The sequence below is a fragment of the Pseudopodoces humilis genome, chromosome 2, assembly GCF_049639895.1.
Source record: "Pseudopodoces humilis isolate 2021_Gansu_Grassland_sample_001 chromosome 2, ASM4963989v1, whole genome shotgun sequence".
Lineage (NCBI taxonomy): Eukaryota > Metazoa > Chordata > Aves > Passeriformes > Paridae > Pseudopodoces > Pseudopodoces humilis.
The window spans coordinates 102,123,803-102,151,661 of record NC_142201.1 but is presented as its reverse complement, the minus strand read 5'-3'; the positions used below and the strand labels follow the sequence as shown (position 1 = coordinate 102,151,661).

Here is a 27,859-nt window from a genome sequence, read left to right as displayed (position 1 = left end):
TTTCATAGAACTACAAGAATAAGAAACTAGAATAAAACCTCCAGAAATTTTTCCTCTTTCCTCCCCACTCAACCTTTTTCTCTGCTCAACTGACAACACAGAGACAAAACCTGTTGGTTAAAACAGTCCAATTATACAATAGTCTTTTTTATTAATCTTTGTAGAGAGAGAGGTTTTTTCTTGTAATTTCATGAAGAGCTCTCCACAAGAAAAACAGTTTTCTTGTGGCTTTTCATGTCCATGATTAACAGCTGCCCAGAAAAAAACTCTGCCATCATGCTTTCCTCCCATTTTCACACCACTCTGAGGGGTGTTCTTGGGCCATGAACTCAAGGGGTATTATTTTAAGGATGAGTTATTCAAAGGCAAAGGTTCTCTTCGTCTGTCTCTGTGATCATCTCTGGGAATAGAAGTTTTCTCCTTTTCTCTCTGGGGGCCAAGGGTCTTCATCAACTCTCAGTTCTCTCTCTCTGTTCCAGCATCTCATGGGATCACAACTACTCCACCATCTGCTTAGCTTTATCAATGGATACCTTTGCCCAGATCTTTGACATACTTCATTCCCCCCAAATACTCTTTCATGAATTAAAGGAGTTTTTCAGAACATTATTGTCCATCTCCATGGCCTTACCAAAAGAATATTTTAGCTTAATAAAGCATCTCTTCACTCTCCTTCTATCTGAGGCTAGATTCCTTCCCTCACTGACTTTGATAGTTCATGTTTGTCTCTTTACATGTTGATCGCTCCCACTTTCTTCCTTTCTTGGAGAGATTTAAATCTGCAGGTCTCATCTGGGTAGTGAGAAAGTTAAAATCTGGCCCAAGCCGTGGCAGGTACTCATGGTTTTGGATTTCAGGTGTCTCTTTCTTAGCCCAGCAGCTAGGGAAGGAGCAGACAGTTCTCAGCTTAGAGCTGTCTGTGCAGGCCATGGGGGGATGTCAGCAGCCCTGGCCCAGCCCAGCCTAGGGCAGGGGCCCCCCATGGAAAGGCTTCAGCCACCCTGCTGGAATAGGACCAGGAAGGCTTCCCGGGAGAGCCACAGCAGAGCCCGGCCCCATCCTGGGCTCAGGGAAAGCCCCTCAATCTCCATATTCCCTGCCCAGGAGCTGCTGGAGGCCGGCTCAGCCCCCTCCCTGCAGGCCAGACAGGCTGCAGGGGGAGCGGGGGCCAGCCAGAGTTCTGCTACCTTTCAAAGGCAGAAACAAAGAGAGACAAAAGCTCCTGGGCTTAGGTTTAAAAGGTGGTATTCACAAAGTTGATCTCACTTTTCAGTGGTGATAAACACTGTCAATTCTCAGAAATGGCCAGCTATTGGCCATGTCTCTAGCAGAGAAGAAACTCCCAGCAGCCTCTCTCAGAGCCCTCACTTCTGTGGGTGTTCCTCACTTTTTTCCCCCTAAATGCCAATCCATCACACATCCCAAATCTGAGAATGGAGGAATGAAGTCAATAGTATGGTTTATCTGCTTATCAAATATTACCTAAGGCATCTAGATAGAAGTGAGTATGTATGAAGGGCTTTGGAGATCAGCCATTCAAGAGCTAATTGCCTTGGAGCCCAGGAAATAAGAAAGGGTAGTAATCCTCTATTTGAGAGCCAGTTATGATCAGTGAGAAAGTCATCTTCCCTGGATGCCTCTTCCTGATCACAGGGGGGCAACCTAGGCAACAAGTTCAGGCTGAGTGACAAGTGTCTACAAGGCAAACATGAGAAGATAAAAGCTCTCTATAGACTTTTAAGTAGAACAATGATCATAGTCTTGCAGGCAAGTAAAACAAATTCATAAGGACTCTGGGTATAGTGGGTTAAACTGTTATGTCTCCAGGTGAGAATGGAAGTTATACTGAGGTTTTAATTCAAAAGTAATGTTTAGACAGAGGCATAGTGTCAGAGTCAGAGAGAATATTCCCTTATCTGTGCTGACAGGCTCTGACCGTCAAGAGAACATTGAGTTTAACCTAAAGCCATGAGAAAAGCTTCAAGAACTAAGTTTAGAAACTGAGAATGTAAGTGTGTAAGTTAGATAGAATTATATTAAATCACTGGATGAGAAAGTTAGAGTTTAGGGTTTAAGCTATATTAGTGAATAAGAAACAATATGGAGGATTTAGGGTGTTGTCCTTTTCTCCTTCTTCCTCTTCCTCCTCCTTCTTTTCTTCTTCCTCTTCTTCCTCTTCCTCTAGGGTTTTTGGGTAATATTAGGTGACTGGATGAAAGAATCTGCATTGCTGGACACAGGTGTCAGGTTATTGGGTTAATAATGAAAATAAGTTACTTGGCATTTCATTATTGGCTGGGTTGACACTTAAAAGACCTTGAAGAGATACTTCTTCAGCCCTTTTGCACCTTGTTAGCCTAGTGTGTATAGCTCCTTGTACTCTGTAAATATGTAATATAGATAAGGAAAAATAAATATCCTAAGCCCAAACATGAAAACAAGTTTCTCTCTCATCAGTCTCAGTCCTGGGGAAAAGAACTGAACCACCAGTGTCAGCCACAGAGCACAGAAATACAAGGTTGCTATTAACACCTATGAAAACAAGCAGCTGATGAAGGATGTCTTTTCCAACTGTGTTTCCCTTGAGGCTGTCCTGGTACCAGAATTCACAGCATTCACATCAAGGTGAAGTCCAGAGAAAGAATCCCAGAATAGAGTCCCAGAAGGGTCTGAGTGGAAAGTGATTTTCAAGATCATTGAGTTCCAATTCCCCTGCCATGGGCACGGACACCTTCCACTAGACCAGGTTGCTCCAAGCCCCATCCAGCCTGGCCTTAAACACTTTCAGGGATGGGACAGCCACAGCTTCACTGGGCAACCTGTGCCAAGCTTCCCTACCATCACAGGTAAGAGCTGCTTCTTAATTTCTAAACTAAACCCACCCTCCATCAGTTTAAAGACATTGTCCCTTGTCCTTTGAGCTTCACAGCTCATAAAATTAATAAAAAAATATACAGAAGTATATAAAAAAGGAAGTAATGTTAGAAAACTATCATCCAGTTACTCAGAAACTTTAGAGACTGTCAAGTCTCCACTGTCCCCAGTGAGAAGGGTTTGGCTTACAGGAGCACAGCCCTTTACTGTAAGGCACAGCCTTGAGCTTAGTTGACTCAAGTTGGGCTCATTCAGCTTCCAGCAACAATCCCTTGGTTGGTCTCCTGAGACAACAGACAAGTGTGGATGTCTGTCCAAAAAGAATGGCTTGTGACTTGTGGAGTATAAAAACTGATTTGATTAACTGTCATCAGACCTAATGACTTTTAGTCATCAGGTTAGATGACACTAGAACTGGGTATGCATACGGGTATGTACAGTTCCTGTCAGAAAGCAGGATTTCTAAATAAAAAAAACAAAACAGTGAGGAGCCTCTAGTCACCAACTTCAATGTTTCAATTGCATCCAAATCTCAAAAGCCAATTCTAACAGTCTGACTTCAGCTCTAAGTTTTTCTGGCAGCAAAATGACAAAAGTAGCTATTTTCTCTCAAAATATTATTTTTTGCTAGTTAACAAATAGTCAGTTTGAGCATTTTTAGCCCTAAGGCAGAAGACATGGACTCCCCACTGTAAACAGGTAAGATAAAGTGACTGAAGTAAGACACAAACATTTCTGAAATTATTTTCTTAGCAAACACATTTTAGTTGCAGTTTTGATAAAATGTTTCTTTGGTCAGATTCACCCGTGATTATTTAATTTCTCTGCAAGTGGCTCAGAGAAACTGTAAAGCAACACAAGGGATAAAATACCATTTACAGGCTCAAATATGTATCTCTTCCTCCCCACAAAATGTTTCCTGTGAGGAACATTACTGAATCACAGCTGGACAAAATACTAAATTTTGATTGCTTGGCCAAAAGCCAAAATCCACAACTACAGCTCTTTGCTATGAAAATGCTTTAAAAAAACCGCAAAAACCTAAACTCTATTTGATCATTTTGTGTTGAAAACTATGACCTCATGGCAGTAAGAATACTAAATGAAGGTGTTTTAGCTGGTTTATAGCCATCTGAAATGCTTGAAGCTCCACAAACAGTTCAGAGCCAATATCATGTCAACTGTGCTAAAAAGCAATAATAGTTTCTCACCTTCTTAGAGATTACTGGTTAATAACGTACAATAGGAATAGGAAGGCTGCCAATATGAAGTTAAGACAAAACTGCATCTTTCGGCAGCTAAGAAATTCTGCAACACATTTTTTAAAAATGAAATCTTCATAAATCAAGCCAGTAGAGTTTTCATAACTAAGAAGTTTTGAGCTCGTCTTGATTCTAGCAGTGTATTAATCAAGACATAGCCTCAAAACACAAATTTAAGCCTTGGCACTCAAGTTTTTTTGAGGAAAGCCTTTAAATGCAGATCAAAAGGGCATCTCCCTGCCTACAGATAAGCCATTCCAAAGGAGTATCTTGTATTTGCCAGCATTAGATAAGTCTACTGTCTATTCACTAAGAAAATATCTTCTTACTGGACTGCTCAGGTTTTGCAGCATGTTCTTTACTTTCTGTTAATCACATATACTATCCCTCATAAGTTACAGAGTGAAAAAAAAAAGCTGAAGAATAGGAGAGAAAATGAGTCAGTCTCTTGATTTAATGCAATCATGATCTAAAGAGCCCAAACTTGTGAAAGATAAATCTGAACATGCAAAAAGAAAAAAACTATGTTAAAAATGTACAGGCTACACAAAGGTGGGGATTTGAATGGGACTTATGAAAAACAGGGAGAGCAACTTTTTAATAAGGCAGAGAGGGACAGGACAAGGGGGATCGGTTTTAAACTAAAAGAGAGTAGATTTAGATTAGAGATTGGAAGACATTATTCCCTGTGAGGGTGGTAAGGCCCTGGCACAAGTTGCCTACAGAAGCTGAGGCTGCCCCATCCCTGGAAGTGTTCAAAGGCCATGTTGGACAGGGCTTGGAGCAACCTGGTCTAGTGGAAGGTGTCCATGCCCACGGCTGGAGAATGGAATAACATGACCTTTGAGGTCCTTTCCAATCCACACCTTTCTATGATTCAGTCTCAAATGCTAGAATAAACCACCTGCTCACAAGAAAAAGAATTTAAGACAAAATCTGTGTAGGGTCTTTTCCATCCACAAAAGCTAACCTAAAAACTGAGCTACTTTTCTGGAATCCAGTGAAATTCCAGGACTGAAAAACTGGACACAAAGAGAAGTATTCCCAAAAGGAAACAGAAAATATTCGGGGGACAAAAGTAATCACAGCAGGATATTGGTACCAGGAGAGGCACCAATGAGAAGCATAGCACCTCTTCATGGAATGAAGATACCATGAATGGTACCACCATTCATGGAATGAAGATGGAAGCAGAGCTTGCAGACCTGCAAGTTCGCTGCAATAAATCACACAAGCTGAGATGTGAAAACATGTATTAATCACTTAAGTGTAATGCCTGAGAAACCAAAACAACACAAACCTCACCAGGCACAGGGAACTAGCCACTAAACCTTGATGCACACTGAACTCTGCAGACCTTCCAAAGGTCCAAAGGCTAGCCCAGAGCTCCAGGCAAAACAGGGGAACTCGTAGAAGACTGAAGCAGGGACTTTAGAGCCAAATTTGTTCTGATAGATGGATGAAATAGGTCTTCTACAAAAGCCATGGAGGATTTTTTGGGTTTGTTTTTAATTTAAAATGGTAATGATTATGGTGGTAACAGAACTTAAATTCAGAAAAACCCAGCTACAGTGCTCAGAAAGGAAACTGAAGACCAGCAAGAGGACCAAACAAATCAGGCAGTGCAAGTGAATATGTGGATAAGAAAACCTCTTGTCTCCCTGCTCTTATTCTTCAAACAAAGAATAACCTGGAAATATTTTACTGTCTACAGTTTGTGTCAGAGGGTATCAGATGACTCACAGTAACCTGAAAACAAAAAATTCCTTCAAATAGTTGTTTTAACAACTAGTGGCTTTACTGCTTATTTAAGTGTTCATAATCAGGTATTAGCTACAGGACAGTTGACATCTGTATTCCGCCCAATTATGAAAGTCTATCCAGATTTCCCCTCAAGACAGACTCTCTGTAAAGGCTCATTTCCATCTTTATATTATTAGGAAGCACTAAGAAGCATTGTTTGAAATCATCAGTAAAAAAAAAAAAAAAAGTTCAAAATTAACAAATATTCATACAAGTTCTGGAAGCAAGAAGAAAATGAGGCATAGACATCCATGGGGAGAATAAAGGAATATGATACTCCTGAAGAATGATGCTTAATATTCCTATGGGGAAATATTATTCAACCAAAAAATAAAAGTGCTCTGCTTTGTTAAAGATTGTGCAACACCTATAGAAAACAACAGGATTGTATGGCGGCAAAACCTCCAAGGCATAACTAAAGTTTCCAGATCAGTTCTTCGGAGACAGCACATGCCAGAAAGGAAGAACAGGCATCCACACTGAAAATTATTCCCATTTCACATGTTCCAGTGTCAACCCACTTCTGCTTATTCAAGACTTGAGGAGACATCCATGACCTTCACCCCTCCCCCTCTACTGATGAGCAGAGAGAAGTGCTACAGATAACAGAGTCTGGCCTTTCATTTTCAGATTTTCTGAGGGGATCACACATCATCTGAGGATTTTTACACTACTGTGATGGATACCACACAAAAACTCAGTGATATTTTCCCAATGAAGAAGGCTTTTCTTTATGCATCTTGCTAGGGGAAAAAAATAAAAGCAGGGAGAGTCTTTTCAGCTGTGCTTGAAATTACTTAGAGAATAAAGCTAAACAAGGGGCTGAGCTTCTTTTTTTCAGGACCTATTTACTTTCTCCTGTTGGCTGAGCTGAATTTCTATCAAGCAACACTTTTTACAGTATTGCTCAAAGAGGAAACTTTCTACTCCTATATTTGTTTTCCTTAGCCAAGACTCCAAACAGCAACCTGGAAGTGGAGGGGTTCATCCTGGAAGAAGATACACCATAAAGCCCCTGTTTGTGCCTAAAGAAGCTCCAAGTGAGCTTAAGAGGGACTTTGGACGAGGACCTAGAATGTCAGGACAAGAGGGAATGGCTTCCCACTGTGAGAGGGAAGGGGTAGATGGAATATTGGGACAAAATTCTTCCCTGTGAGTATGGTGAGGCCCCAGCCTCAGGTTGCCTGGAGAAGCTGGGGCTGCCCCATCCCTGGGTGTGTTCAAGGGTTGGATGGAGCTTGCAGCAACCTGTTCTAGTGGGACATGTCCCACTGGATGACCCTTAAGGTCTTTCCAGCCCAAACCATTCTATGATTTCCTGTGACCTGTTATAGTACAATTCACACAAGTATTTTTTAACATCAAAATCAATTTTAAAAAGAGGAAAATGTAGGGAGAAGAAACTGCTTTGCTCATGAGAGTAAAGAAGGCAGGAAAACAAAACTATCCTATCATTATATGATAAGATGAAAATGTAGGACAAAATAATTGCTTAAAGCAAGAGACTTGGTAAGTGCATACAATTCAAAGAGCATAAATTAAAAACACATAGATACAAACAATCTATCACCCGTTGAAACACACTGGATAGTAAATTGAGCTTCACATTTAGTAAAGTTCACCTCTGTTTAAGGAGAACTGGTTAAGCCTCCTGCTCGAACAACTGCTGCAAGACAAACCTAAAATAACTTTAGCCTTAAAACATAGAAACCCGTCTGATTTGATTTTCTGTAGACAGTGGAAGATGAATCTGAATCCTGTAAAGTAAATCAGAATTACATGGGACTTCCCTGGAAGATACTATAACCTTCAGTTATTTATTTATGTAGCTTCTCATTTAGCAAGAACACTGAACATGCAACAGCTATTTTCATTAGCAGCAATTACACTACACAGAGGTTGTGCTGCTTATCATTTAGATTCCTATGCAGCTCACTTGATTTTCAGAGTCAGGGACTACCCAGGCTATGACCTGCTCTGCTTAAGCAGTTTGATACAGAAGGTGCACCTGCTACCAAACATTAAACACAGTCTTAAGACAACAATCAATTCACCTCCTTCTAGTGAAGAACATTATTTCTTCAAAGAGCACTCCCTTGCTACATCAACCTCTGAGAAGGGTTGTGCGCCCATCATATGGAATAACTTGAAAGCATAAGAAAACAGACAGTAGAATGTTGTGGACAGTTACATGGTCTGTATTTTGGGAGGGTCATAATCTCACCAAGCATGCTCAGCTTGTGAAGAGGAGCTGCTTGTTTGAGAAAGATCCTTACCTTCAATTTTTTGTAGCACTCACCTCTTTCTTTTAAATTACAAAAAATAAATACTTACCACCTAACCATTAGCCCAAGTTCCATGAAGTTTTTCAGGTTAGGAAGAGTTTGCCTTAGATCTGGAGTACTCAGCCCATGCTGGTATCTAAGCTACAAAAACAGAAAAAAAAAATCCTAAAATTAGCACAGCTTTCTAAATCCCAAAGAATATATCATCATGGTCAGTTAAGTTACCAAGTTTTTAGAAAGTTTAGAATGATTATCCAGCAGTTCCAAGATATTTATTCCCCTTAAGGAAATGTTCCATTTACTACTTGTATTAGGAAATCCACCCAAGAACAGGGACAAAATAATCAGTCAGCCTGACTCTTAAACCTCCTTACACTTTCTCCATTTACTATCTGCAACAGGAGAGAAGGATCACAGCTTAATAAAAACAAGGCTATTACAGGAAGAGACAAAATTCCATCACAGAGCTTTATATTCATGAATTACAAATATTTATTTCTGTGTACTTGTCAGTCTGTGTGTATCAGTGTATACTGGAATCAGTAATGGAATTATTATAGTAACATCAGGGATTAAAATACATATTGTCACACAACTGATCAATATCTGTGCTCCTTACACAGTTTATATCAGAATTTAAACTCCTGTTATTAGTAGCATAATTAAACCCAGCACTCAAATCAGATGCTACTTAGCTAAGGCAAAGGCTTTAAACACTGGCATACTTTAACCTGAATATTGACTCTGACAAGTTGTTCTTACATTGTTCACATGAGATAATTGTCACTGCTGAGAATTATAACCTCCATGTTTAACAAGTCACCAAATTAAAAATACCCTCTGAAGAAAAGAGCACATGGAAGGGAAAAAGTCTGTCTTTCAAGTTTGAATCTCAAAATATCAGGGAAACTTTGCAAAGAAATTTATCCCTTGTGGTTAAAATATGAAAAAAACAAACCCAACACCCTACATTCTAGTATCTCTAAAGCTACTGGAAAGATGCACTACCAATTTAATAAGCAGTTCTTAGCATATGTTAACACACTCTAGAAGTCTCTGCTGGACTCCAGTGACTCCACATGTGACTCCAATGAGGCACACAAAATAAGTATGTTCATTCAGTGCTGATAGAGCTACTTGCTGAAACATGGAACAGTCCCACTCAAAGTTAAATTTCTTTTGTTTAGAATCACACACCTGTTTCCATAATTCCTGACAGTAAGATACAGGAAAGTATCTTATGTTTCAAAACATTTTGACTTCTCCCAATCAATCAGTTTTTCAGAGAAAAATATTCCTGAAATTGGGAATGATTTTTATGCTCGTCTGAGCTTCAGAAAGAAAAATTACTTTGGAAGAAAATAACCCTTGGTACTGCACTGTACAACACCATATTATTTCCATATGGACAAAGCCAAATCATATGGTGGGCTTGGGTTCATATTTTCTGCCACAATTACAGAACCTGGATTAAGACAACCATACAATATAAATTACAAAACCATCACCACATTCTCCTGATGGGATTAGACTGGATTTGGTTAACAGGGGAACTAGCCTGGAGCAAAAGAAATAAAGAAATAAAAACCCACCAACCTAAAAAACTTTACATTTGTTCCTCCTCCAACAATGAAAAGTTCATGGAATACCCCTTTTAATAGTCATTCTTACATTTTAAGGTTTCAGAGCATGAAAATAAGGTGGATTAAGGGATCTTTCCAACAGCCAGGATAAGAAGAATGTATGGGAGATCCCAGTACCCAAACATGAGCAAAACCACTGCTTATATTGAAAGATATTTTCAGATTTCCAGTAGTAGAGATGCATATTAAATAAAGTTAGGATGCAAGTTATATGAAACCTCTATAAAAAATTATTATTTAACTTCATAAACTGCATACTATTTTGGCTTTGTAACAGATTAAAAACAAAGCAATACTGCCTTGTGTCTGCATCAAAACAAGCTGCTGCTGAAGTATTTACAAATCCAGAAACTGCTGAAAAACTCATCTGCCTTCTAGGGACAGGAAGAAACAAACAAAAATGAGCTGATGAATTGGGTTTTAGTCTGGATACAAAACTACCTCTCCATTAATACAGCAAAGGTTAACTCCTGCTTCACATAATTCTGTAGTAGTTTCACGTATCCTGACAAAGAAATCTCTGCTTTGCTGCATCATGCAGGCCACTACAGGTGCAACACCAAGCAAATACAACATGGATGGGGAGGGAGCTTAGAAACAACTGTTTTTACTTAAAAGATCAAAACTCCTCTTCCTCCTCTCCTTAACCTCTGACAATGTAAAAAAAATAAATATATATATATTAGTAAGGACTGGGTTTTTTTCCCCCAATCTGTAAGACATTTCTCACACACCTTCCCTTAAGTTAATTTTTTTTAACATCCAACACTACACATGCAGGGCTAGTTACTCCACCTCATCCAATAAATAATAAGGCACTGAACAACAGTGATAAGGACTGAATCCAGAGGACATCATGATGGTACACCAAGGGTTGCTGGAACACCTCTGCTCTGGAGACAGGCTGGGAGAGCTAGGGGTGTTCAGCCTGGAGAAGAGAAGGCTTTAGGGAGACCTCAGAGCCTCTTCCAGTGCCTAAAGGGGCTCCAAGAGGTGGAGAGGGACTTTGGACAAGGATCTGGAGGGACAGAAGAAGGGAGAATGGCTTCAAACTAACAGAGGACAGGGTTAGATGGGATATTGGGAAGAAATTCTTGGCTGTGAGGGTGGTGAGGTCCTGGCACAAGTTGCCCAGAGGAGCTGTGGCTGCCCCAGACTTGGAAGTGTTCAAGGCCAGGTTGGATGGGGCTTGGAGCAACCTGATCTAGAGGAGGTTCCCCTGCCCATGGCAGGGGGGTGGAATTGGATGATCTTTAAGGTCTGTTCCAGTCCAAACCATTCGATGATTCCCGGTGACCTGTTACAGTAGGATTCACACAGGTACTTTTTAACACCAAAATCAACTGTAAAAAGAGAAAAATGTAGGGGGAAGCTGCTTTGCTCTTAAGATTAAGAAAGCAGGAAAACAAGAGCAGACAGAGATAACCATGTGCCGTCTTGGTTCTCCTAAGAAACAAATTCAAATTTCAATTGTTGCTACGAAAGGTCACCCATCTCCACACTTGTGGGAAATAGGCAAGGTAGAAAACTCTCAGAAGCTGTGTGAAAGCAGATTTCAGAATAGAAGAGTGCAAGAATACAGATATGCAAGGACAGGAAATAATAAGGCTGTGTTTTTGAACTATGTAGAGAAAGGCCTTAGAAAATATGGCAAGCAAGATAATAGAAAAATGTAAGTTTAATAAAAAAGCTTTATCCATTGTTTCAAGCTATGACAAGCAGGAATTGTTAGAGGCAATTGTTGTAGTTTTAATGATTAGCTTCAGCAAACACTTGTAAGCTTTTAACATTACACTATTGGCTAGAATCCTACCCCAGTGTCTGATGTCCTTTAGGTGAAACGTGTTAGCCGTGACCAACCAGAGCTAATTTACAACCTGACTCACCTTGGTAAAACAGTTTACATCACAAACATACCAGACACTAGCACTAATGTCAATGTGATTTTTCATATGTTTTAGCCAAGTGATTGGAATTTAATGTCACCTATGGGTGCCCTCACAGGAATTAACTGTACCACTGTGTGTCTGCAAAGTAAATCTATGATTAATATTACAGGTCCTGAAGGGAAGACAGCTGTTGTTTGTCCTTTTGTTGTGCAGAAACCCATCACAGTATGGGGGAGAGATGTCCTGTCCCAGTAGAAAACCAGATTAGAAGTGAGCCTTTGATAGAGACCATATCGATGCCTGCCATTCTGAAACCATCTTAGAAAACCAATAACCCTCTCTGGATTGATCAATAGCCTTCACCAGAGAAAAAAATAAATATCCTTAAAAAATTAGTACAAGAGCAATTACAAAAAAATCACATCACACCCACAAATAGCACCTGGAATTCACCAGTGCTCATCATCCACAAGAAAATTTCTGACTCCTGAAGATTACTTCACAACTTAAAGAAGATCAATGAAGTTATCAAAAACATAGGACCTCTACAACCCAGACTTCCCTCTCTGTCAGATTCCAAGAGACTAGCCCCTTGTTATTGATTTAAAAGACTGTTTTTTCAACATTCTACTGCACCCAAAAGATGCACCGAAGTTTGCCTTTTAAGTTCCAGCTAACAATAAAGGCGAACCATTACAAAAATACCTATTTTGTTGCACAACCTCTATTTCCAGCTCAACAGAAGCACCCATGATCCATAATTCTACTACAAATTGTCTACACTACATAGACAATTTGCTCATTGCAGCACCAACACAGACAGAAATAGAACAAACTTGTAACAGTGTTGTTACCAAAGTAAAAAATACTGCACCAGAAATTTCTGCGTTAAAAAAAACAAAAAAGAAATCCCACCCTGAAAATATCTGAGATGAAGGATGACAGAACAAACAATTAAACTACAGAAAATACAACTCTGAACCAGTGTCAATACCTTACAAGATTTACAACAGCTTTTAGGAAAAATTAATTAGGTCAGGCCTATTTTAAGAATTGCCAATGATAAGCTTGCCCCATTCTTTGACTTATTGAGAAGAGACTGCAACATCAAATCTCTCAGAACTTTAACACCTGACTCACAGACAGATCTTAAAAAAAAATTGAAGAAGCCTTCCAGAAAAGACAAGCCCATATTGTTCTCCAAAAAAGCCCTTCTTTCTAACAGTACTAAAAAGTACAGGGGAAAAAAAAAACAAAACTTTATGGCCTCATCTTCCAACAGGACTCTTCTGAAAAAGATCCTTTTTTAAAAATAGAGTAGGTTTTTCTTCCTTACAAGTCACTAAAAACAATTTTTGCAACTATAGAAATGACAGCACAAATCAAAGTAATCAAAGCCAGAACAAAACTGCTAACCTTAACAAGACAAGACTTTGCAATTTTATTTATTTACCTGTGAAAAAAGTTTACCTTGATTAGGCATTACAAAATTCAGATGATTTACAAAATACATTGTAAAATTTTTCAAGTGCTTGTTCTATTCATTATCCAAGCCACAAACTGTTGCAAGTAAAATTAAGTTTTAAAGAAAACATATGCTAAATGAAGAACCTTTAAGTGCTATAACTCTCTTCACTGATAGATCTGAGAAAACCACAAATCAATAGTAGTATAGCTAAACCAAACAACTAAAACACAAGAATTAGATATTCAAACAGTAAAAGATTCCCCTCAAATTACCAAACTGGCCCCGGCAGTCAGGGCCTTTCAGCTTTTTTCAGAACCTTTTAATTTAATTACAAATTTATGTAGCCAATGTAATTAAAAATATAGAAGGATTGGTTTTAAAAAATGTTGGCAATAGTACCCTATATCGTTGGCTTTCATGTCTTCATACTTCATACACAGAACTAACCAATATTTGGTCTCTCACATTTGGGCTCATTCTTTGCTTCCAAGATTTCTAGCAGAAAGAAATGCAAGAGCAGACAAACTGACAATGGTTGTTTCAAACACCCTGCCAAACATTCTTGAACAAGCAAAACTAAGTCATGCCTTTTTTCACCACAATGCACAAGCACCTGTGTGAATGTTTCATGTTTCTAAAAGTCAAGTAAAAGCTATCATTAGTACTTGCCCTGATTGTCAGCTTGTACAACCTCCTGTCTCTACAAGAACTGTCAACCCACAAGGCTTACAAAGCCTGCAATTACAGCAAACAGATATCACTAAGTACCCTTCCTTTAAGAAATTTATAAATATCCATGTGTCAGTAGACACCTTCTCAGACACAGTCTTTGCCTCTGTCCACACAGGAGAAACAGCCAATCATGCCTCTCAACATTTTTTGCAAGCATTTGCTTCACTAGGTGTACCCCAAGAAGTAAAAACAGACAATGGCCCTGCATACACAACCCAAAAATTAACCACATTTTTAATGGACTGAGGTGCTTGCCACACTTCTAGTAATCCCTACTCCCCCGCAAGTCAGGCAATTATTATTGTAAAGGTATGTGTATAAAGGACACTTCACACCCTAAAACACATTCTAGACCAACAGAAGCAGGGAGTAGAGGTGACACCACAGACGAGGCTGAGCAAAGCTTTATATGTTTTCAATTTTTTTAATAGCTCTTTTACAGAACCCGATCTGCCAATTTTTTGGCATTTTTCAACTAATACACAGACAAAATTGAAAAAAATACCCGTTTTGATTAAAAACCCTGAGACAGAACAAACTAAAAGTCCTTTTTGACTAATAACCTAGGGCAAAAGGTATGCTTGTGTTTCCCCAGGTGCAGGACCTGAAGTGGGTTCCAGCAAAGAATGTCAAACCATACCACACACAAGAATGCACAGACAATTTCAAGAGCAGAGAAGCAAGTACACAGACATGAGCCAAACAGAGAGACTGTGGGTTACATCTGATGTTCCTTGTTCATCTGTGGAACCCACAAACCTTGACTTTCATGTCAATGGAAAAAGTGTGGAAATTGTTGGTTTCCTAGAGCTCTTTTGACAAAATCTTGGTATCCATTATGTTACTTAATGAAAGAGGGGTGTAGCCCCCCACCAAATTTGTAAAGGTAAAATTACTCCTTTTTTTTTTTTGCTACAGTTGGCTAACCCCCAAACAAATTTAGAAGTTGAAATATATGAAGTCTTTTGCCAAAAAATAGCTCATGAAAAGTATAGAGCAAAATCGATTGCTATACTAGTGCTTGCTAGATTTGCTTGCTGCATGCAGTGTGGATTTGCCTGTGGGACAACCAAAAACAAATGTTTGGTTTGCCTTGGCCAAGGCTGCAGGCTCGGACACCATATGCCTGTCTAATTCAAACCCAGAAAAGCCTTTTTTGACCTGTCTAGTCAGTGTGCCAGTAAAATATTGGCCAAGCGAGGCTGCCAACAGGAGCAATACCATGACTGATTGGGACATTTGGACCAAATAACTTCCCAAAGCAGTATCCAAACCCCAAGAACTGGAAATCCTTCGTTCTTTAACAACAGGTTTCTGCCTTACGTTTTCAGCGAGTAATTGGCAAGAAAGTGATCCTCCAAAGTACAATGTTATTCCCCATTACCTTGCACACAGAAATTTGAGTTTTTGGTGTAATTATTCTGACAGGATGAGCTTTCCAGAGTTGACCAATATCCACAACTACCAAAAATATATTAGTCCATTTATGGAAATAGGGCTCGACAAGGCATGCTATCACACCTTGAAGGTGGTCCATGTAGCACTGGAATGCTCACTGTGATAGCACCTAGCCCTACAGCAGTCATTAAGAAAAAACACAGGGGGAAAAAATTTGCCTATCCATATAAAGAAAATTGTAAGAACAATTTTAGACCCTGAAACACTGCAAAAAGGGTTTCAGCAAGTTTGCTTTTAGCCCAGCTTACTTCAGCCATGGCATTGAAACAATTAGATCAACTCAAGTGCTTGCTAAGTAAACAAACCAATGCCACATCCATTGCAATCAGTGATATGCTGACAGACATCAGCAGTGTTAGAAATGCCACCCTACAAAATAGAACTAATTTTCTCTTACTAGCACAAGGAAATGGTTGTGAAAAATTTGAAGGATTATGTTGGATAAACTTGTCTGACCACTCTAAGTCCATCCATAAAAGCATACAAAAGCTGAAAGATTTAACATCTCAAATCAAAAAATATGATAGATAATGGTTAAACGATTTGTTTGAGGAACAGAGCTTTGCAACTTCGTTAAGAGAGCTTTGCAAGAGAGGTTTATATGTATTGATTGTTTTAGTAGTGATAGTAGTAGTAGTAGTGCCTAGTGAACTTCAGTGGGTGCAATGGATGATGGACAGATCCATCAAAAAAGCCTTTGCAGTCCAAATTCTCAAAAAAGCCTTTGCAGAAAATTCTCAAAATCTTACAAAGAGATCATGGGATCTTTAGAGTTGTCTACTGATCCCAAGGTAGTGTACATAAATGTGGACATAGATAAAGGCTTTGACTCAAAGCCTTAGAACAGACAAGACTTAACAAATCAAGAAATAGCACTTACTACCAGATTTAACTTACATCCTTAAAATCAACCAGATCTTTTGCAACATTAAAACTACTACTGTAGTTTAAAGTAAAAACATTTAAAACAAGTGCCTTTAAAAACCAAAAAAAACATATTAAGTAATAAAAAACTTTAAAGTTTACTAATCTAACCTTGTGTAAAAAACTTGTAACGCTGTTTTACTAGATGAGAAAAAATGTGCTGAAATAGAACTATGTAATACAAAGTAATTAATAATTGACAAAGCTAGTAAGAGGATTTCTTTGTGATTGTACCAAGAGGGGGAACTGTGGGAAACAGGAAAGGTAGAAAACTCTCAGAAGCTGTGTGAAAGCAGATTTCAGAATAGAAGAGTGCAAGAATACAGATATGCAAGGACAGGAAATAATAAGGCTGTGTTTTTGAGCTGTGTAGAGATAGGCCTTAGAAAATATGGTAAGCAAGATAATAGAAAAATATAGGTTTAATAATAAAGCTTTATCCATTGTTTTTAAGCTATGACAAGCAGGCATTGTTAGAGGCAAGGTATGCACGTAGTTTTAATGATTAGCTTAAGCAAACGCTTGTAAGCTTTTATCATTATGCTATTGGCTAGAAAGTTTTAAAAAAGGCGTTGTAACCAAGAAAGTTTAGCTGTTATGACACAAGCTTTCAACATCTTTCCTGTCTCACTTTGTACTGATGAGGCTGACACTGAATAAAAAGCTCAAAGAGTGCCTACCTGCAGTCACATTCCATTAGTAATGAAATTAAAGATCCAACAGATTTCCCATGCAATAATTTTCAAAAGTAGCATTTTAAACAAGATTTTAAAGATTAGTTCGTTTCTTCAGGACATTACAGACCCAACCATCCAAAGAAAATATGTCTGTTTTAATTGAAGAGGTGTCCCAAGATTTGTGTTCACATAGAATACCATGTATTCTCCACAGGACTTTGAGTAAATCATAAATGATGTTCCAGTGATAAAATATTAATTCTGATTTCCATACCAATATTTAGCTCCTAGGCACAGCTTTCTTTTCCCAAGTGCTGCTCTCAGTTACTAGCAACACTTACTCCATAGAAACAAGATACAGGAGATGAGATGCATCATATTTTATGAATAGTTCAAGGCAGAAGAACTTGAATTATCTGTATAGAGAAATCTGAAGAAATAGGATAATACATTTACTTTAAGGCCAACTTCTCTACAGATGACCAGCCAATCATACCAGTGGGTATTTTCTATTATACCTATATATCCTAACATCATAGAAAACCATAAATGTTAAAATAAGCTGCATTTAAAACAGCAGTTCTCAGAGCGAAAGGTAGATTTATTCTTAAAAAACTTCTATTAGCTTTCTAAGAAAGTGTTTAAAGACTGAATTTCCTTAAAATCACTAACAAAATAATAATACTAACATAATCACACCATTAGCTGAAGGTGAGGCAGAACAAAGTGATGTTAAATTGTAACAAAATAGTTATTTTATATTTTATATTAAACAAAATAATTATTTTACACTCTTTAGAATGAGAAAAAATAATATTCATCTGCTCCAGTTTCTATCTGTATTTCCTTCTCTGCAATGGTCTGAACTTACACTGGAAGGTGTCTGTCCCCAGCAGCGAACCAGCTCCAATCTGAACACCTCAACTCTACTGCCAACCAAACAGCTTCCAAGGTTTTATTTCATCAACTGGACTGTTAGACCTAAAAATCATGACCTAAAATCATGTTAGGCAATAGAAAAGCTTACTGCCTTCCTAAAGGTAACACATTCCACAGCAAAATGTCCATTCATCAAATCTACCAGTAGAGATACATCATTTCTTAAATAACTAAAATACAAACCTGCAAAGGTTCAGTTACTTTCCTATAAAGTCCACAAGAAGTACTAGGACTACTGAAGTCTTTCATTTAAGTTGGCTTAAAAAGAAGCCATTTAGTTATCTTTCTACTTCTAGGCAATTACAGTTTGTATCCAAGATCAAAATTAGGGTATTTGCCACTCTGGGCCTGCTCTTAAGAAAAATAATGATATCCTGCATTTATGTGCAAAGAACAACCATCCACTTCCTAGCCTAATTCTTTCAGCAGTATTTAAATACTAATGGTATGCAGGCTTATACATTTACTTCCAGCCAGAAACCATGGAGTATCTGCACTCAAATGTTTTTCTGGGGGGTGAATGCAGAATGACTCCAATTCTAAACTCATCTGTTCATAATTTCTCATATTGTTTCCCCAGACATATTCATCTTATTCTAAGCCATGTAGAAGCAGTCTAACAGCCAAAATATGTTATTAAAGTTCAAAATAGAAGGCACTTTAGTATATATTGTGCATAATATTCAAGTCTATGCCAAAATCTGCTGTATTTTGGACTTCCCTTAGTCCCCACTGCAGGCAACTAGTTCTTGATGTTGTAGCAGCACCTGTACCTACACAATAGGTGGACTCAACCCACTATTACACTATGCAAAGATCTTAAAATATTAAGACAGTTAAAAGAAATTTTGAATTATTTTCAGATATATGAGGAGTTTCTCTTGATAGCATCAATAATTTCAAAAGAACATCTGCTCCACAAATGTAAAAATAGAAGTAAAAATTTTTTTTAAATCAAATTTGCAGAGCTGGTCACAAGCCAAGCATTTACATAAGGTTTTCAGAGAATGTCAAAGACTAGGACAGAAATATTAAGTTTTAGAAGTTTAAATAAAATGACATAGTTAATTGTTTTACAAGCTCATGGGTGACTTTTCAGGGTATTATGGAGCACTGGCAGGGATTCAGATGACTAAGCACTGCAATAATGAAAATGGGAAGTGTTGTTATAATGCCTGTTGCTACATAAACAACTATGGGGGATCAGTGAAATAGTGCCTGCTGCTATATAAACAGTTGTGTGTGTTTATACCTTTTGGGGGCAATCATAAAGCTTTAGATTATTGAACTCTCCACATGTTGCTTGCCTTTGTTTGATTGAATCTGGCCAGTTGTTCTAGCTCTGAACACCTATGTGGGTTTACTGAAAAACCATTAAACAATAACATTAGTGAAACACGTTGTGGTATCAATAGCTCTTTAGATAACGTACCTCCAAACTAAGCATCTAAAAATAATTTTCATTCTTCATACTTAAAAAGACTATCAGTAAGCATCAATTACAGTTTCAAATTAAACATAACAAAAAGGTTTTAAAAACTTTTTTTAAGATTCTTGGGGAAGTAGGAGCTAAAAAAAAAATAACCACTGATTATAATAAGTCCTCAAGTCTTGAAGTCCTCAATCTTGCTTTCAGAAGGAGCAAATAGAGGACTGCCACAGTAGTGACAGCCCACATCCAAGCAAGAGGAAGTGCTCAAATAAAACAGCTATTTCAATAGATATTATGACTTCATATGCCTGTGTTTGTCTCCCAGAGTTACAGCTGAAAAGCAGATGTTTACTTTATAACTCATTCAAGAGTATTAAATTAACAAGACAGCAAGTTACATCCATATCCTTGAAGACCTGTGTCCTTCATTAATCCATTGAGCGTACGCTTTCAAGTTCCTCAAGCAGACTCAACGTGCCTAAAGCCTTCGCTAAAACTATCATAAAAGACTCCCATCACAATTTTGATTTAGCAATAGCAAATAAGACACACAAACAGCAATCAAAGCAGTAAGAGGAGATAACTGTTTTTTATGCTGTACCTTTGAAGGATACTTACAATCAGTCATTTTTAAAGCATGCTTAGTTTGAACTATCCTAATTTGTCCCACATTTACAAGGAAGATGCTGATATCAATAAGATAATTTCCTGTTATCAAAAAATCCTAAAATGGTTTGGGTTGGAAAGGACTTCTCAGCTCATCAGTTCTAACCCCCGCTGCCATGGGCCTAGATACCTTCCACAGACCAGATTGCTCCAAGACCTGTCCAGCCTGGCCTTGAACACTTCCAGGCTTGGGGCAGCCATAGCTTCTGTGGGCAACCTGTGCCAGGGCCTCACCACTCTCAGAGACAAGAATTTCTGCCCAATATCCCATCTAACCCTGCCCTTTGTCACTGGGAAGCCATTCCCCCTTGTCCTGTCATTCCAGTCCCTCTCCTGGTCTCTTGGAGCCCCTTTAGGCACTGGAAAGGGCTTTAAGGTCCCCCTGGAGGATTCTCTTCTCCAGGCTGAACCCCCAGCTCTCCTAGGCTGTCTCCAGAGCAAAGGGGCCCCAGCCCTTGGAGCACCTCCATGGCCTCCACTGGATTCACTCTAACAGGTCCATGTCCTTCTGATGTTGAGGGCCCCTCACTCTCTCACTTTGGGCCTGTAACAGTGATAACTAACACTGGAGATGCTACACAGTCCTTGGATCAAGACAGTCTCTGGTACAGTTCAAAAACATTCATCTCTACATTAGAGCAAAACATCCTCACAGAGCTCTGGCTGATTCAGTTCTCACAAATTGCATCAAACTGAGATGGAAACTTTTTCTTGCCTGGTTCTTCCTGCCCCAAGAACAGCCTATCTATTTTCCTCTCCTCTCAGCCTGGATAATTTTAATTCACTTTTATCTGAAAGGCAGGGGAAACTCATGCATGAAATCTACATAACGGAATGATTCAGAAGTGAGCAGGGAAACTATATTCTCATCTGAGGATAACAGGCATACTTCCCTTTTATCTTCTTTGATTTGTCTGAATTCTTTGATAGAATTCAGTTGCTTCTTCCTCTCGTATTCACCAAAATGCAATCAGAGAAGTCTGATCTTTATTCAAAGACAGCAGCAGCCTCAATTCTAAATACACAGCAACTTATATTATTCTGCCAAACATTTACGAAGCAGTGTTCTGATTTTTAAAACTGCAGCAATGTTTAATACTGGATTTTGAGTTCACAGCAATAGTGTTTATTGGAGATAGACCTCAAGAAAATAAGAAAATAGGAGTATGTGTTTGAGTACATGTAGAGCACACTGTAGAAATAAACATTTAGATGAGCCAAAAAGTTATGTTTTCTCAAGAACTCCCTCACTGATATTTATGAAGCCCTTCTTGAGAGTAAACATTAACACCCCTCCAGAGAGGTCTCCAACATTAGCCTTCATGGTTTCAGTCTGGTGTCCCAGTAAGAGGAACCATTGTCAAAGACAGGCTGGGAGAAATAGCCACTTCGGTAAGTAAAGTATTCCTATAAAACTTTGCAGTTACTGGGCTTGTTACAAAACCCAACATATATAGGCCCCCATGCTCATAAAGGCTCATATGCCACAACTGTTTCATAAAAGAACATTAAAAAAGGCAATTTAGAAGATAGAGCCTCCAAAAAGCTCCCCCTACTCCCCAGTGAAGCACTCAAATAACTAAAACCATGTTTACTGCAGTCTTGCTGCATTTATAGCTTGATAAGATGAAACTATATAGCATAACCTTTACAGGTTCAGGTCAGAGAAGGGTTCAGTATCACTAATTGACGTTTACTGGATTATAGGAAATGGGCACACTTATTTCCTATTACTTCATTCATCCTGAGCTTTTGTATTAAAAATCTCTCTTTGTGCATTAGACAAGCAACTCACCCACAAAGCAGCATTTCCAGGAAAGCAGCATTGGCTGCTCAGCTTCTCAAGCGGGTTACACAAAGCACATTAACGCCACCTGCCACCATGTGGACACAATGGCCATGGACATAAGAGGAGGGCTAGACATCTGTTACTTCTCTGGATCTGTACTCTATTGATGAGAAAAGGAACCCTGGGGGAACTGACCAGAGAGTGATTTTTTATTTTTTTTTTTCATATCAAATAGCAAAGTTCATGCGTTGCTAATGACTGTCAGATGACAGCAGAACTATTCTTTGGCCAGGGCTGAGCAAGTCATGCCAATGTAAGAGTATCACTCTAACATAACTCAATAGCGGTCTGACAAAACAAATGAGGATGAGAAAAGAAGCCTTCCCTGTGAAACGATCCTGACCACAGCATTCAGGCTGAACAGAAGGAAAAATAACCTTAACTCATACAGTGTAACAAATTCCACAGGTTTCACTAAACCTGGAAGTGATGCTTGGAAGGTGATGCTCTGTCTGACACCATATGCAGAGACCCCACTAACAAACACCAGCAATGAACTTTTTACATGGACAGACTGGGATAGGAAAAGGGGAAGAGATTTAAACTAAGAGGGCAGATTTAGATTAGATACTAGAAAGAAATTATTTACTCAGAAGGTGATGAGGTCCTGGCACAGGTTGCCCACAGAAGCTGGGGCTGCCCTATCCCTGGAAGTGTTCAAGGCCAGGTTGTAAAGGCTTGGAGCAACCTGGTCTAGGGTTGGTGTAGGGAAGCTGTTGGTCTAGGGAAGGTGTCGGTCTAGGGAAGGTGTCCCAGCCCATGAACAAGATGGTTTTCAAGTTCCCTTCCAACCCAAACTGTTGTATGATTCTATGAACTAAGACTAGATGCATTCACTACTTGGGTTGGCTGTAGGAAAACAGAGGTATAAAATGGTCCAAATTTGACACCTTTTTTTCAAAACCCAGTAATTTAGAAAAGGACAGAACACCACCATTCTTGAGGCCATGTCCAATAAAGTCAGATGGAGATAGTCACCATGGTCACGGCAAAAGAATAAAAGGATCTCACAACAGTCATACAGCTGCCCTCTGGTTCTGTGGTAAAGCTGAGATAAAACCAAAAATAAAAAACCCAGAAGATCAAGAGGTAAATTAATTTGATGTCCTTCAGTGGCTGACTTAAATAGCAAATCATTTCACACTTAGAGTGTAAATAACTTGACTGGACTGCCCTATGCAAGAAAATAGCTGCAGTAAATTCCCTTCTTACTGGCTTTACAGCTCCACTGAAATTACGTCCTCTACAAGCAGTCTTGCAACTGGACAAGGAGTAATGCCTGTTAAGTATCATGCAAGAGACAACCACTTGAATACCTGCAGAAATTGGAAGTTTGATGAACAAGACGGACGTGCTCTCCTCAGTCGCTACACATCATAATGCATGCATTAGACATAATGACCAATACAAGACATAAATAATTTAATATAGAATCACAGAATTGTTTGGATTGAAAGCAACCTTCAAGCACATCTCATCCCAACCCCCTGCCATGGGCAAGGACACCTTCCACTAGACCAGGCTGCTCCAAGCTCCATCCAACCCGGCCTTGGACACCTCCAGAGATGGGGCAGCCACAGCTGCTCTGAGCAACCTGTGCCAGGACCTCACCACCCTCATCTTTTTCTGGATATACAATTTTGGGTGAGTTATTCTTCCACAGTAACACTGAGTGTGCTCACTACAGACTCACTCACCGCAAGGAGGATGGTCACCAAATTAAGACCAACTCATCATGTGCAATGAAGAATCTACACAGAAGTCAGCCCAAAGCAATTAAGGCTCTGGGAATAAAGGCAAGTAAGAAGAGCTCAGTTCCACAAGGTCCATGTCTGTGTCCCAGCAGAACTGGATGCCACCCACATTGTATGTTCAGAACAAAAAAGAACACTGAGAGATGACATTTTGACTCTGTTCTGTGTTGACTTATCACCCACAAAAAACCTCACCATGCTTCAGGGATTTCCTAATATTCATCCACCATAACAAGAGGTTTTCATGGTGTAATCTCAATAACTCTGGTGTGAATACCAGGACAAGAGTTCACTTCTTTCTCCCACTAAAGGCTCAGCTTCCTCAGATACACTCTCTCTCTCTCTCTCTCTCTCTCTCTCTCTCTCTCTCTCTCTATATATATATATATATATATATATATATATCCCTGACTTAGGACCTACAGAATTTGGGGCCAGTACTTGTTGAGTGCTCTCCCACTGTCTAATACTTTGGAGGGCTGTGTAATTCACTTCCGTTTTTAGCAACTCTATTGTACTTCACCTTCGACAATGATAGTGAATTTTTTGGTAGGTATTATTAGATGTAAGTGATGGATTTCTCTTTGAAAAAAACCCACACATTTCTATGCTAGTGAGAGTCAAATAGCTGAAATCTTAACTGGAAATGTATAGCCTTAGATAATGTTATCCAACTCAAAAAGCTCCTCTGTGAACTTTGTGAAGCATTCAGTTTTAAAAACAGAAACAATTTGTGCTCACATACAGATGGAAGTTATTATGAACTCTTGGAATTAACACACATTGTTGCAGCTTTGGAATGTAACAGCAAAGCAAGTTTCTCCAAAAAATACTATACCAAGCCAGCACTAAGCTGCTTCTAATTCCAGTTGAATTCTCCTGAGTGCAAGATGTGGTTTCTAGTGTTATTATCCTGCTGTTTTACAAAACTGTACCACTTTATCTCTAGAAGAATTTTTTTTGTTAGTAATTTTATTTAATATCAAGCCCATCTCATTTATTCCACATTCACATTTCTCCTTGCTGCCAGAATTTCAGGTAATTGTGAAAGGAAAAAAAAAACAAACTGTGAAACCAGAGAAGCTTATACAAATAATTTCAAAATATTTAAGTTGATAGAGTTTTTCTGGGCTCTTTGTCACAGTGTTCTCCGAACTTGCATGAATGATTCAAGTGAGGTGATAGAGACCCAGGGTCTTGTTTTCATGCTACAGTGAAGTCACCAGTATTCTTCCCAGGTACCTCCAACCTTCCCACAGCACACAGAGGGAATTAAGCAACTGATTTAGATTTCCTGACAAAGAGTACTGATTCTCTGAATTAAGGCAAACACCTTTGGGTAATGTTCTGGAGATAACGGAGAGGCAGCTGCTCATTCTCTGTCCAAACTTAATTTTTCACACATTCACAAGAACTAAGCATATCTGGATACTTCTCTGAAAGCAGCCATAAGGTCTGCTAAAAGCTATGTAAATTCAACAGTTTCAGCATCCCAAGGAACACACAAAGGATTCAGACAATCTTGGGTTTTTAGGTCAAGTCAGCCCCAGAGCACAGAGGTTTTGTGATGCATTTCTGCACATTATCTATCTGCTCTGCTTTCACAATGGAATTTCCCCTTGGCAGAATTATAAAAACCAGCAATATTTGACCAAGGACATCAAAACAAAGGTGACTACAACAGTTTTTGTGGACATCAGCAACACTTTCATGATTAAATAAGTAGTAGAAGCACACCCAGAAATTCCGATTTACTTTTATTGCATTTTAATATCCAACAGCATACAATCTCAAGCATTAATGAACCCCTAGTATTGTATCAAGCACTTTAAAGTTTGCCCACTGACTAGCTTGCACCAGCACCAATGACCCCAAGTAGAGTTAGAAACTCTTTTTATACCAATACATACTTAAAACCTTCACTTACTTTAGTAAAGTTTAATAAACTCACCCCAGTGATTTCAGAAACCAACTGCAAGGAATTGGAAGGCGACAGGGTGAGTGATCATGTGTTCAACTACCCAGACTCTTTCAGAAACAGGACAAGAAAATCAGAATGAGAGGTTTCAGTAGGTCCAAGAGTGGTAACAACTCAAAGGTGACAAGCCAAAGAGATAAATGGGAAAACATGTGCAGTGGTGACAGTTCCTATAAAAAATACTACAGGCACAAGTGTCAAGTAACCCAAAGTACATGAACAGGAAAGACAACCACCCTGGGCTCAACTAAAAACTCATCATTTGGATGAAAAAAAGACAGAGCTTTTTGTTTGCATCACATCACTGAATTAAACTCTAGAATAAGGTAAAAAAACAGGAAGGGCTGAAAGGCAAAGCAAGCAGCATCATGACTCACAAGTTACAGAATTAACTAGTGTAAGCAGAATGAACTAGGAAGCAGAGATTAAGGAAAGCATTGATTTGATAGTAATGAAGAGAGGGATCTATCAAAGCACTTGAGGGAAAGACTAATCCCTTTTTCTCATTGATCTTCCCTCTGGAGGTCAAGTGTGAACATCTGTCTGCCATCACTAATACCACCAACAAGGAGGTACAGTCTAAGATGCATTAACAGCCTGGCTAAGTGAATTTCCAATATTAGTAGGACTTGATTAACTTCGTCTTAAGATATTTTAGCCTTTAAGTAATTTCAAAAGTTATTGTCCAAAATACACTAAGCATGGGCAAGTCTGGAAAATGATAAATGCAATCCAAACTTAAAAAAACAACAAAGAAAGACTCGGAAGCTTTACTTCAATTTGGGGTAAGGAATATCAAAGAAGTGATGGAAGAGAAAACTGTAAAGACAAACAAGACTATTAGAAACTATGCATAAAAAGGTCAGATTTTTCAGGAATAAAACTGTAAGGCTAATTTCAAACAGGCTAGAAATTGTAATTTCAAACAGGCTAGAAACAGAAATGTTCAATTTCTGTTGGAATTTAAATCTCGTGGCATTTTCTGGTATAATATGCTCACAGCCATGGTGGGTTAATGGGATATTGATGAAGTACAAGTGAATACACAGAAAGTACTCTAGGTGCAATAAAGAATGGGTCATGGTTACAACTGAAGTGGTAGCAAAATGGAGCTCTACAAACCCCAGTTCTATCCAATATTTTAATTAGATAATCTGGATAGGGTGTAAGCTCAGATGGATCCAGAATAAAGCTGAGACCGAGTTCTCAACCTCTGATGTTATGCCACCAAAGCAGAAACATGATTAACAATAAAAAAAGTTCATCTTTAAGACTACATTCAAGGTACAGCATATAAAATGTGAATTAAACAAGTCACCTGCACAAATTCAGAATGGACAGTTTTGATGCTGTGCTGAAGATACCTGAGGCTGTTGGCAGCACAGAATAGTAAGATTTACTCTGCTAGCCTTTTAAGAGTGCATATCTATTAGAACCCAATGAACTGGAAATAAAAGGACAAGACTTGGGAAGCATTTCTCCCATCCTACTCAATGTTTTGAAAGCAACAGTTGCTCACTGTATCCAGCTTTGGGCATTGCATTTCAAGAAAAATGTGGTTTCTGATGGAGAATTTGAGACAAGAGAAGTGTTCAAAAGTGGTTTTTCAATGCATAAAAGTTTGCAAAGAGGAAGAGACTTAAATGGGTCAGATTATTATAATATATAAACAGAGGCAAGACTGTTTGGATTCAGTGTCAGAAATTAGATGTCTTTAGTGGCCAATGGAGTCAAGCATTGGAACTAAGCAGTACTTATATCACAGGCTTTTCTTCACAGAACATCACCAGGGACAGCATAAGAACAGCTGACCCTGCTCTAGGACTACATACCAGCTGAAACAGCCAGGCCTCTTTCAGACCAGCTTTCTGAACATTCTCTCAATTCCATACCAAATGTGTTAGCTGCAGGTATTACCGTCATCTCAAATACAAGTTTGCAAAGTCTCTTGCATTTTTCAGAGTAAAGGATGTTTTTTAAAATACATTAAAAACAAGGAAGTAATGTTGATTAGAGGATTTTATAAATAAAAGTCATACATTTGCAATACTTCATGTTTTCCACGTATTGTGTATTCTTATAAGGGTAGAATACTATTTGAAGTAGTACAGCAAAATCAAAGACACAGGAGTAAGAATTACACAAATAGATCTTCAAATATGACAGAATAAAAACACAGAGAATATTTACAGTTTTCAAAACAGTATGAAGTCTACAGACTCATAG

At 38.7% G+C, this 27,859-nt stretch overlaps 1 protein-coding gene across 1 annotated transcript in view; it reads right to left on the bottom strand.

Annotated features, from left to right (window-relative positions):
* The window catches only part of UVRAG (UV radiation resistance associated), a 97,369-nt gene that overhangs the window by 6,816 nt on the left and 62,694 nt on the right, over positions 1-27,859 (bottom strand). Inside the window, exon 14 of the mRNA XM_005524147.3 lies at positions 8,274-8,365. Coding sequence (XP_005524204.1) covers positions 8,274-8,365 — 92 coding nt within the window. The remainder of the gene's footprint in view (positions 1-8,273; positions 8,366-27,859) is intronic.